Source organism: Nanorana parkeri, unplaced genomic scaffold (genome assembly GCF_000935625.1).
Source record: "Nanorana parkeri isolate BGI_ZX_2015 unplaced genomic scaffold, ASM93562v1 scaffold89, whole genome shotgun sequence".
Lineage (NCBI taxonomy): Eukaryota > Metazoa > Chordata > Amphibia > Anura > Dicroglossidae > Nanorana > Nanorana parkeri.
Window position 1 is genome coordinate 1,849,868 of NW_017306357.1, and position 12,227 is coordinate 1,862,094.

The 12,227-nt window shown below is 43.6% G+C and overlaps 1 protein-coding gene across 1 annotated transcript in view; it reads right to left on the reverse strand.

Moving 5' to 3' along the window:
• CC2D1B (coiled-coil and C2 domain containing 1B) overlaps window positions 1-12,227 on the reverse strand; it is a 36,332-nt gene that overhangs the window by 11,566 nt on the left and 12,539 nt on the right. The window contains exons 6-15 of the mRNA XM_018552458.1: window positions 10,307-10,429; window positions 9,416-9,668; window positions 7,566-7,675; window positions 7,256-7,331; window positions 7,103-7,171; window positions 6,682-6,806; window positions 5,916-5,988; window positions 4,880-5,004; window positions 2,869-3,019; window positions 2,595-2,767 (exon numbers count right to left, since the gene is read on the reverse strand). Coding sequence (XP_018407960.1) covers window positions 2,595-2,767; window positions 2,869-3,019; window positions 4,880-5,004; window positions 5,916-5,988; window positions 6,682-6,806; window positions 7,103-7,171; window positions 7,256-7,331; window positions 7,566-7,675; window positions 9,416-9,668; window positions 10,307-10,429 — 1,278 coding nt within the window. The remainder of the gene's footprint in view (window positions 1-2,594; window positions 2,768-2,868; window positions 3,020-4,879; window positions 5,005-5,915; window positions 5,989-6,681; window positions 6,807-7,102; window positions 7,172-7,255; window positions 7,332-7,565; window positions 7,676-9,415; window positions 9,669-10,306; window positions 10,430-12,227) is intronic.

Here is a 12,227-nt window from a genome sequence, read left to right on the forward strand (position 1 = left end):
GGCCTGTTGAACTTCCCGCCCTTCTCAGAGGGCGGGGGCGGACGAAAAAGCCGCTTGTGAGCGGAAAAGGAAGGACCCGGCTTCCGCCGCAGTTCCCTAGGCTTTTTCGACTGAGGCAGGAAGGTACTCTTACCGCCCGTCAGATCCTTAATGATCTCATCCAAGGTAGTCCCGAACAGACGCTCCCCCGTAAAGGGGAGCTCCGTCAGAGCCTTCTTGGAAGCCTGGTCAGCCGACCAGCATTTAAGCCAGAGGAGGCGCCGAATAGTAACTGCCGACACGGATAGCTTGGAAACCAAAGGTGCCGCATCCAAGGCCGCATTACATAGGTATTGCAGACCCTGCACCACTTGCTCCGTCAGATCGACATAAGCAGGAGACACGTTTTCTTCTGCAAGACCCTGACGCAGCATCTTCATCCACTCAGTCAGGGACTGAGAGACCAGGGCCGAAGCCAACACAGGGCGCAACAGAGCCCCGGAAACCGAGTACATTGTACGCGCCACCGCCTCCGCCTTCCTATCCGTGGGATCCCGAAAGGAAGGCGAATCCTCCACCGGGATGACAGTAGCCTTGTTCAGTCGGGAAATCGGCGGATCCACCGCGGGGGGAGTAGACCACTTAGACAGGAAGGACTCCTCAAAAGGATAACGAACCGAGAAGCGTTTGGGGACAGAAAAAGACCTGCTCGGACGCTTCCACTCCTTGTAGACAAAGTCATCAAAGAAGGGAACGTAAGGGAAAACCGTAGCGGAACGCCTACTCCTGTGCGTTCCAAAAGGAACCGGCGGGAGCGCCGAAGCGCTCGGAGCCTCCTCAATTTTAAGCATATCCCGCACAGCGCAAACTAAGGCTGCGACCAATTCGCGCTCCTGGACCATAAGGGCAGTCCCCGACGCGTCGTCACCACCAGACTCCGCCTGGGAGGAGTCCCCCAGGTCGGGCTGCGCAGCCGCATCAGAAATTTCCCCCCCTTCCTCAGAATCCCCAGAAAGGACCGGGGAGGGAGCCGGCAAAACGCGCTTCCGTGGAAGGCGATATTAATAATCCAAGGATATGTAATCCTGCTACATTACACCTACAATGGCAGCCGGCTCATGGATATCACCACTTGCATGTATGAATATCAAAGTTTATAACTTACAATCCTCAGGAAGTGCTGACAATGCATGCTTTCACATTTTCAGCCATTGTAGAAGGAAGCCACCACAGCAGTCTAAACTAGTTTGCTCTCTAATGAGCATTAATAGAGTGTATACATATATTTCACACGAGTTACTGATAGAGTCAGAAACATATTTAATGCCAATCAGGCTGTCTCTTAGCAAAGTTTGTGCATATACACAGGCAGCACAGTGGCTCAGTGGTTATCACTTCCACCTTGCAGCACTGGGGGGTCCCCGGTTCAGAAACTGGTCAGGTCACTATCTGCATGGAGTTTGCATGTTCTCCCTGTGCTTATATGGGTTTCCTCCATGTACTCCGGATTCCTCCCACATTCCAAAGACACGCTGGTAGGTTCATTGGCTCCTGTCTAAATCAGCCCTGTGTGCATATGAGATAGGGACCTTAGTAAGCGCCTTGAGGGCCGGGACTGATGTGAATGTGCACTACGTAAAGCGCTGCATAAATTTTTGGTGCTATATAAATACCTGTAATAAATAAATAAATACACCCTGCTACTGCAATCATTTGCAATCTCTGATATTGGTGCAGTGCTACTTTTGAGCAGCAGAGGGGAGGATTATAGTCAAGCTGTGATCATATAGTAAATATGTCTTATAACCTGTCCTATGGCTCCTGTTTGGCACTACTTTGCTATACGATAAACTGCAAACATTGAGCACTGTGTCTGTGCAGAGTAAGGCTGGCCATATGCTGTTTTTCTTTTCAAACTGCAGGCTGAAGGAAAACGTATAACAAATTCCTGTTATTCGCTGTTTAGCGTGGATGGACGAATCTCCTGCTGGGTATTGTATCCTGACAGCGGCAGGTGTCAGGATGAATACCTGAACAGTGACGGCAGCTGATTGGCAGTGACGTTCAATTTTCTGATCAAAGGATGTCGGGTGGAAGGCTGCCAACCGGGTCACCCGCTGAGTGAATTTTGGCAGGCTCATCAAGAACCAGAAAAAAAGTGCTCAGTGTGTGGCTAGTTTAAGACCAGCTGCTTGTGCTCATCTCAAACACTGGGACAGTGACATCATTAGTACCCACAGCCTGTATACAAACCAGCAGGACCCACAGAGCCAGCCCACTGTGAATGTGTATAAAAGTATGCTCACCTTTAAAGGGAACCTGTCAGAGAAATACAGAGTGCTGCCATTTTTGATAACCTTCTGCAAATAATTTGGTTTGAATGCTATCTCAGCCAATGAAGTGAAATAGGTGTGCAGATTAGGGGTTCTGATTACACTTGCCGCACACTTGTTTTGGGTCCATCAAAGAGCTGTAAAGCTAGAGACAGCTATCCAGGTAACATTTTTAGGGTGAGTTCAACAAAGGCAGTTCATATATATTTCTTAGTGGACGTTACCTTTAATCATTCTAAAACGCTATTGTAACAGGTGACTAAAGTCTGTCAATGCACTAACCTTGGCAATGTCCACCAGGGTTCCGCTCTTGACTTTGTCGATGGAAGCTTGGATGGCACGGACAACTATCATGTGCTCTTTGGCAAGGACCAGGTCATTGTTCTGCTTAGCTTGGAGTGCTGCTTTCCTATACTGTCTCCTACGGTTCTCCAGGAACTCCAGCTGTTCTTGTGCTGAAAGTCACATGATAAGACAAAAGTCAGAAAAGTCACCTTATGGGGGGCCATGAACAATGAAGAACTCCAGAGCTCCAGTATACGACTTGTATTAATACCTGCAGGGGGAAGGTCCCCGGCGAGTTCTGTGGTATCAGCAACTTTGGTTTTATGGGACGCCTCGTCTTGCAGGGGCAGGTTTGGCGACACCTGGGGTTTGACAATCTGGATGGGCTTTTGTGGGGCAGGTTTCTTTGCTGGCTGTTCACCCTAAAGGAAAGAACTAGTAAATTTGAGCTTTACATGCCGCATGTCCATTTTAAACTGTACAACTCGTCATGAATAATTTCCAATAGTACATTTAAGCTAGATATAAATCTGAATGACATAGAACTTGCTGCAGCACTGGTCACCACAAACTACAATTGTTTTGCATTGTTATCACTTTTTGTCCACCCTTTGTTGCATCTCAGTGCTGCTTGTCCCTGCAGCCTCTTCATGTCTAGATGCACTAGTGACAACAGTGGTCCATGCCTGCATAACGTGCATTGAAACAGCCACGGAAGTAGTCTCCATGAGAAGCCTGTGTCACAAAGTGACAACACAGGAGTACAACTGGGACACAGATCTTTGCTATGCTATAAAAGGAAGTGCCTGAACAAGCTTTACTTGTCCTCCCCATCCTTTGGGCCCTTTGAAAAGGTTGTTTCTATGTTTGTGCACTCTGGGCTGCAGCACACAGCATAGGAACCCCAATGTAGTTAATAGAAAATTACATTGCCCACAATGCTGTGGTTGCCTTGTGTGGACCGTAAGAGCACACTTCTGTTATCTCTGACTGGTCGATCTGTCTCTCAGGACAAGGTCTAAATAGCAGCTATCTGCTCGTTCTCATGAGAGGGACAGGGTTGGAAGAGAGTGGGCCCATCCATTTCTGTGAGGTTACAGTGGGAGTCTGGCTCCCCTAGCCAAGCCTGATCCCAGTACAATGTTGTGGGACATCAGGCATCAAGCTCGATTGATGATCTCTCCACAGAAACATTGAATTCTTACAAACCAGCTCCTTCATGTCATAGGACAAATAGCTGAATGCGTGGCATGGGTGAAATCTAAATTGGGGTTAACTTAAATAAGCAACTCACCCAGCTACACATTTCCTAGTAGAGTAAATAATCGATCAAAAGAGGCAAACACAACACATAAAAGTAACCAGGAAGCAAGTACTGCTAATTCACCATAAAAACAGTTGTCAAGGAACAAACAACAATGGATTCAGCAGCAAGTCAATTATAATAACATTTACAGAGGCAAACATAAAAGTGGCCTCACCCATGAACGCTCATACTGTACAAGCCTGTTTATCTGGTAAACATGCCACAATGACCAGATTACAGTGTTTAAAGAGAAAAAAAAAATGGTAAAAAAAAGATAAAAAGCACAGTTTAAAAATGTATTATATATATGCGCAGGTGGCCCAACTACAACCTTCATGCTCCTGCAGGAAAGCAGGGGGATAGCACAAATGGTTACAGCTGTGTACCTCTCTGTGCTTCACAAGGGACTATGGACTTGTAGGCAGTTGGCCTCTTGTGATGGGCCATACCAGTACAAACAACTGGAGTGGCTTATTTGTGCCTACTGCTATACTTATCAATATCAAAAGACGTGACCTGGGGGGTGCAAAACTGCTACCTTGCCTACGGCCTCATTCTCCATAAAGCAATCTCTGATGTTTACAGTTCTACTTGCCAAGCCAATCTTGTGATTTACAAGTCTGTCAGCCAGTTGACGCGCTTATTTCCTGGTTTAACAATGTACTATCTTATGTTACCGCTACGCCTCCAAACTGGTCACTGGTCAACAAATCAGCATCATCACTTTGTCCATCGCTCACTAGCAGAGGTGTGCGTGTCAGGAGACTGGCTGGGCTAAATTACAAATCCTTTAGCAGGTAAAGCAGTAAACTTATATGTATTTGAACTTTTTATTTGCCTGTTTGCCTTAAAATACAGTTTTATAGTACCGGATGAGAGAGGTTAAAAAAAAAAGACCTCTGTGGGCCAGATGGGAAAATTCCAGGGGTAACTAGTATGAACATTCAGAGTTTCAGTAATTAAGAGAATTGCCTACCTCTTCCTCTTCATCCTCAGCTCCATCGTCCTCGCCAGCTAGCGCCAACTTCTGAGCAGCTTCCAAAGCCTTCTCCACACTGCCCACATCTCCTTCGCTCTCCATGCCAGGGAACGGAGGAAACCCTATTAGAAAACAACATTCTGTAATACTTTCTATCTACACAGTATTAAGACACACAGTTTGTGTCCAAACATTTGTCCTGTCCACTAACAATTACTTTCATGTAGCTGAATGACTTTAACTGTTGGTTGAGATCATAAAATGGTTCCTACTTCATAAAGCCAAGAAGTACACTCTAAATAGTCTAAAGATCAGCTGAAGGATGGCATTAAGCAGGCGTCAGAAATATACTGTTTCCACTAAGCTGCAATTGTCTTTTGTACTTTTTGTCACACTGTCTCTTGGAAGAATTCCTAGGACCCATTTACATTCATAGGAATGCATGGCTCTACATGTGATGTGGTGCGTGAAGAGCCTGTAAAATCCAACCCTCAACAGTGATTCAATCAGCCAGCCCCTACAACACTACTGTATCTGGTACTAACGTAGCGGGAGAAACCAGTACAAGGCAGGGAACAAGGAAATCAACACTCCCAACAAAAGTAGCTTTAAGGAATTAAAAAAAAAAAATGAAATCAGAAGACATTTTAACTTGGGTAGATAAACTATTTAACAGAATGTAAACACATAAAATCTTATTTATTTAAGACATAAAAACCAGTAGTCCTGCTAACGCTTTTCAGCCAAAAGAGGCCATAACAAAGAAACTAAGATGAAGGCCTCTTTTAAATAAAAAGCATTAGCGGGACTGCAAAGTCTAGTTCTATGCCTTAAATAAAGAAGATTTTAAATGGCTCCGGAACATGTGTAAAACACTTTTTTCTACTGTTTATGATGAAGGGCTGGTTGAAGCCTTGGTTGTACACTGGTGTTCCATAGAACAGCATTGGAGGAGGGAGATACAGGACTTTGTTTGTCTCGTGAGCCTATTAAAACAGAATTTACATGTAGAACAGTAGAAGTAATATGTTACCTGGAGGAACTGGGAGCTCTGCCAGATTCACCGATCTGCCAGCTTTGGAGGCCCGTATGGCATCCTGATATTGCTGCAGATAAACAAATGGGTTTGGTTACATTTATTAAGGAGCCTAGACATATCAATGGACCATGTGATCTGCCGTTAGCCCGAAACTTAGTTTAGTTTTTTCCTTCATTAAAAAGGAAAGGTTTAATAAAAAGACAACCACTATTGCTTGCATACTCGCTATAAAAAGATAAAGGTTCAATAATAATTATCACCCTAAAACAGCAAAAAGGACTGCAAACATAGGAGAGCTGAGGACAAAGTTCAATACACACCCATCAGCAGGGAGGAAGCACCCCTAGGACAAAGGCCAAAGTGAAAATTTGCTGAAATGTCCTGCCTATCCTGGAACCTTGAAAAAGTCAGAGATGCTTCTGACTCCCCAGAGCCAACGATGCATCAGAGTCTGTGCAGCAACAATCAGAATGTTGAGCATGGTTCTCAACCTAGGTTAGACCGGAGCAAAGAAAATCCCCAGAAAGGCCTACCTCTTGAGATTGCGAAACAAGCAACGAGGAAAGACCTAGACCTGGTGTGCAGGTACCACAAAGTCTTCGGAGCATTCTCTGCTACTGCCAGAGGATTCCTGAATCAGTAAACTAGCTTGTTAAGCATGAAGATGGCATGATAATATAAAGCAGAGGGATAGCACTGGCAGCCTATATATTTCCGTCAGCACAGGATCATTTAATGTAAGTTGTATCCAGTCTCATACCTTGACAATCCTTTCATGCATTCTGGCCTTCCGGTCATCTCCATTGGCTTTGGCTTGCTGTGCTGCAGATTTGTAGCGATCCATTCTTTGCTGCAGAGCTTGCAGCACTGTAACAGCAGGAGCTCCTGGAATCAAACAAGGAAGAGATTTATGGCTTCAGAAGTTTATCAATGGACCCAGGAGATTAAAAAAAATAGCGAGACAGTTTATTATATTCTTTTCTTTTTTTTATATGAATAAAAAGGCAGTTTCTAATTGTTTATGATGGGCAACACATATATGGCCAACTTAAGTGTACTCTGGCTTTAGATTTCTCAACATCAGACGGATCTCTACAATCTGAGTGTTTAGAGATTTTTAAACCTGGCTTGTTAAATTGATTACAACCCTGCACTTACTGAATTGTGACATCAGCACTCACCTTGGGTGCTGGCAGGGCAGGGCTCTTGGGTTTCTGGTGTGGCCTGTTCTGAGGTTTGAACCTCTTGGTCTAGAAAAAAAAAAAGTTCTCCTTACATCCCATAAAGAATTGCATTCTTAGCATGTTTGCTGAAGTGCTTGTGCTTATACCTACCATTTGGAGGAGGAGGCATCTCACTAAGATCAACAGGCTGTCCGCTCTCTATAGCTTCTAGAACAGAGCTAAATTTCTGAAAAGTTTAAAAAAGGAAATGAAATAGAATCCACAAGTGTGGCAAAAAAGGATACACTCTTCATTTAGTAAATGTAATGGTATGCTTAATATCACTTTGATTCATTTAAACAACTAATCAAAGTAAAATTAAGCATGCCGTTACATTTACTATATATCAAAACTATATCCCTAAGTCTTCATTCACAGTGACATTTAAAAAAAAAATTACAATGTGGTAAATGGCACCCACCTTGCAAATCTTCATGTACTCTTTGGCCTTGTCAATGTCTCCTCTTTGCTTGGCTCTCAGAGCCGCCATCTTGTATTCATTCTGCCTTGTCAAGAGAAGAGTGTCCCTGTCTGCAGTTTTATTAGAGTGTGTCAGACTAACAATGATTTTTACAAAAAAAATTAACACAGATAAGCAACGGATTTCCATGTTGGATGTTCTGCAGAAAGATTCATTGAACAGACCAGCTGCTGAGCGATTCCCACAATGTCCTTTCTGATGGAGCCGCATTCTAATCCAAACAGAACACTGTGGTTTAATGGTGTCCCTGAATTAATTTAAAAATCGTGGAGGTGAAGAATAACTGCTAAGTTGTGCTTGGTGCAGAATGCAGTACAAAAGGCAGGAGCAGCAGACAGGAGAGTGTGGGATCAGAAATCAGTAAATCTCATCTCTGGAAAGCAGATGGTGTGAATGAGTCCTTACCTTCCCTAACTGTGCCAAATTCGCCTTCATTTTTACATCTCATGCTCTGCTTCCCAGGCACTATAGTCAGGTGCCGATTGACAAGCTGCAGGCTATGAATCAGAAGTGACAATGCTGATGGCCATCTTCTCATGTAACTGTAGTGTAAGCAGGCACAGCCTACATGAGATTGGCAGCTCAGCTCTGAATTCAGGAGCAGTGCAACATAATTAACACACCATCACAGGTAGCTGCTAACTCTTGAGTGTTGAGTGGACTTCACTGGCAGGATCAACATGTATTTGTGGGACTTTGCAGGGGGATTAAGAAAGAAATGCAAGTACAGATGCATTACACTCCTGGCCAAAAAACCTCACACTCTTAATATTTCTTTGGACCACCTTTAGCTTTTATTATGGCACGCATTCGCCACGCCATTGTTTCGATAAGCTTATGCAATGTTCCAACATTTATTTCCGTCCAGAGTTGAATTAAATTTTCACCAAGATCTTGTAGTGATGATGGGAAAGTCTTCTCCAGCACATCCCAAAGATTCTCAATGGGGTTAAGGTCTGGACTCTGGTGGCCAATCCATGTGTAAAAAAGATGCCTCATGCTCCCTGGACCACTCTTTCATAATTTGAGCCTGGTGAATACTGGCGTTGTCATTTTGAAAAATGCCCGTCACATCAAGGTCACTGATTTTATTCAGGTAGTCAGCTGACCTCATTTTTTGGGGACATAATGTTGCTGAACCTAGACCTGACCAACTGACCTGACCAACTGATGCAACCCCAGATCATAACACTTATCCAGTGAAAGACTTTTGCCTGTTTGCTTAGCTAAATCCAGGTGGTGACTTTTATATATTTTTTTGGCCAGGCAGTGTATAATAAGGTTCTGTAGCACTTTTTTGATGACAGGCCATAGATCTACTTTAAAAATGCAGACTGATTTATAGTACAGTAGTCACAGAGAAAAGTTAAGCAAATATACTATTTGCAGATTTCTTTAAATGTGTAAAATATACATTTTTTATATTTTTAGAGACATGTAAAAGATATCAGCTTAAAGTTGACCTCCTGGCAAACAGCTAATACACAGTTGAAATACATAAACGTGACCTTCCAAAGAATTTCTATTTCTGTCCATCCAGGCCTAAGACTTACACAGCCCTCCTAGACAGTGCAGCCAGGTTGCACCTGACTTTTCTCTGTGTAACAATTAAAAAAGCTAGGTCACCTCCCTGCCTCTAGCCAGTGACTAGACACTGAAGGCAGTGTAGCCCTCTGTGCATACTGTTCTTCCAGCACATTTGTAAGTAAGCACAGCCGATTGGCTCCTAGTACCCACTTTCATAAATAAGGACAGCTGTATTTTAGTGACATGGCTTGCAAATACCTCACCTGCTTCTTCTTGCATGACAGCTAGCTCCTCGCTGGCAGTAAATGGCACTTCTGCATCCACAGGCTGGCTTTGGCTGCTGACTGTTTCTGAAGGTTCGGGTAAAGTGGGAGCCAGGTCCGGTTCCTGTGCATTGATGGTGGGGGACGGAGCTTGTGGAGCTGATGCAGGTTTCCCAATGGCCACTGGTGGAGGAATCTCTTCCTCATTCACAGGCTTCCCTTGTTTAGCAGCTTTTAAAATAGATTCCAGTGTCTGTAAAAATAGAAGACACACATATCCAAAATGATAATAAAGTATCTAATATACAGTACACCGACACCATATTCCCACCTCGGTCTCTGTTTTATGTTCTTTAAATGCTCCGTAAAGTGAATACCATGAGATCAAGTGGTAAAAGCATTGTATTTAGCATTATATAGTGACTACAGTAACCAGCCTTTTCTTTACAAAAGTCACAATTTATTTTTAGGCAACACATCCTTTTTCACCTAGGCAGTGAGGTCCTCTTCTTTGCTTCTTGACATGATCACAGGCGCTACCGGAGCATGGATTGAAGACGGCAATTCTTTCAGATGCATGGAAAATCCACCTCCCTAGGGTCCATACACAATGCAGCCCTGTTTGCATGCTGGGGAGACAGAGTTGCAGTGAATTTACCGCAGGCCCTGTAGCGTTGCCACCCTCCTGGATAAAAAAACTGGAGGCCTGGAAGGATTACCAGGTATTTTTTGGTAGAAGAAACAACTTTTTGGGTTATATATATTGACTTCCTAGAAATACATAGGACATTTTTCAGTTTTGGATATTGGCGTTTTTTAAGGAAGCTGATTTACTGTAAATAATTCCAGAAGTCTTGGCCTAAAAGATCCCAAATCTGCACTAAAACCAACCTTTAGTCCTCGCTCAAATCTCCTGGCTTTAGAGGTGTCGTTGGTCTGCTTTGCATTGGCAATTGCTGTCTGGTAGTTGGTGATTCGCTCTTGTAGAGTTTGGAGCAATACCCCCGTACTTGTCTAAAGAAAGAAAGAAAGAAAAAAAAAAAGCAGAAGTTAAGGACACACCTAAGTGTGATGGGTTCTGCTCAGGTTTGCCCTGGTAAGTGGTAAAGGCCAGCTGGGAGACAGTTCCCTGAAGTTGGAAATCACATGACATTTTAGTACAAAGTAACATGGAAATCATGGGTTCTGTATTTTTGATCAAGCTTTCACATTTTATTGGCTGCTGTTCCATATTGTGATTATTGCATTTCATATACAGATTTGTAAAATGCTCCCTTCATGGTTATCTGTACTTAAAGTGAATCTATGTCCAGACTATAAACATTAAAGCATAGCCGACATGTTCTCGGTGGGTTCTTCCGCGTTCCAGATTTTTTGCCACCTGCATGCATAGGGGAGTTCACAGATCCCGACACATGCTGGGACTGTACAATGAGCTTCACATGCACAGATCAGTGTACACTGTAAAGCGTTTGTGAGGAGGAAGGTAAAATCTTGTATTGCACAAGAGACAGTCTAAAAAAAACTGGAAAAAAAACCCAACAACATTCCTTTAAAGTTTTTTCATTTGTCTAACACGTAGTAAATAAGCTTCAAAGCAAGCCTTCACTGACCTCTGTAGCTGCAGGTATGGTGGAGCAATTCTTACTCCAAGATCACAAGAGAAGCACTGAAGTTTAGCTGCAGCTGCAGATTTTTTAACTGCTGTTTACATTACACTGCCAAGTTCCTTCCGTCAGAGCTGGGATCTTGGAGCATCTCCTGTGAACTTCACGGATACATGTCTCCACAGTACCTGCATCTATAAAAGGTCAGCGAGGACTTGTTTTAAAGCTCTCTTACAGCTTAAGAATATGCAATTATTTGCTGAGTCTTTGGCGTAAATTCCAACAAAATGTGTGGTACATTGGGAATGATTTAAACATGTTGAATGTGTCACAAGATACTGTGTCCGGAAGGCACAAAACATATAATTGTGACTTGACCAGAGTTTGCTTACACTCAGGTCAGGGATGACCCAGAGGCACAGGGAAAGAAACCATGAAACAGAAGTTACTGTGCAGTGGCATTAGGCAGCAGGAAGCACACACATTTTTGTGTGCATATATATTTTATATATATTAGGGATGCACCGATATATCGGCCCAAAATGGCACTTTTGGCTAAATGCCATGCCATTTTCCTGCCGATACATCGGCGCATCCGTGATTTCTTTCCTCCCTGCTGGGCGCTGCTCTGTGTCCCAGCGGGGAGGAGAGAAAGTGACAGCCGGCCGAATGATGCGGGACAAGAACTCTGTGAGCAGCCAGTGTCCCATCCCACACTGCTCGGCCGCCTATCATAGTGCGGCAGAGCGGTGTGGGGGCGGAGGCAGGGCTGTCACAGGAGGCTGGGCTCTCCTCTCGCACCGCTCACTCAGCCTCCTGTGACAGCGTGTCAGAGAGGAGAGCAGGCAAGAAACACTCAGAGATCAGTGATTGCTGAGTGTTTGTAGATAATTGAGGACATGGTATGGTTTATATATCCTCAATTATGAATGATTGGGAGTGATCTATATCACCTCCTGATCATTTATAGTTGTGGTTATAGTAAACATACTATATTCTCAAGTTATCAATGAAGAGGAACACCCATAGAGGGTTCCTGTTCATTGATAACAGGGGATACAGAAAAAGAAATTGAGGACTCTGTGTTCTCAATCTCTTTTTCTATTTTAAAAAGGAAATATCAGGGGTCTGTTTAGACCCCTAATATTTCCCCCGAACCCCCTAAAAGTAAAGTAAAAAATAAAAATATTTAATAAAAAATGAAT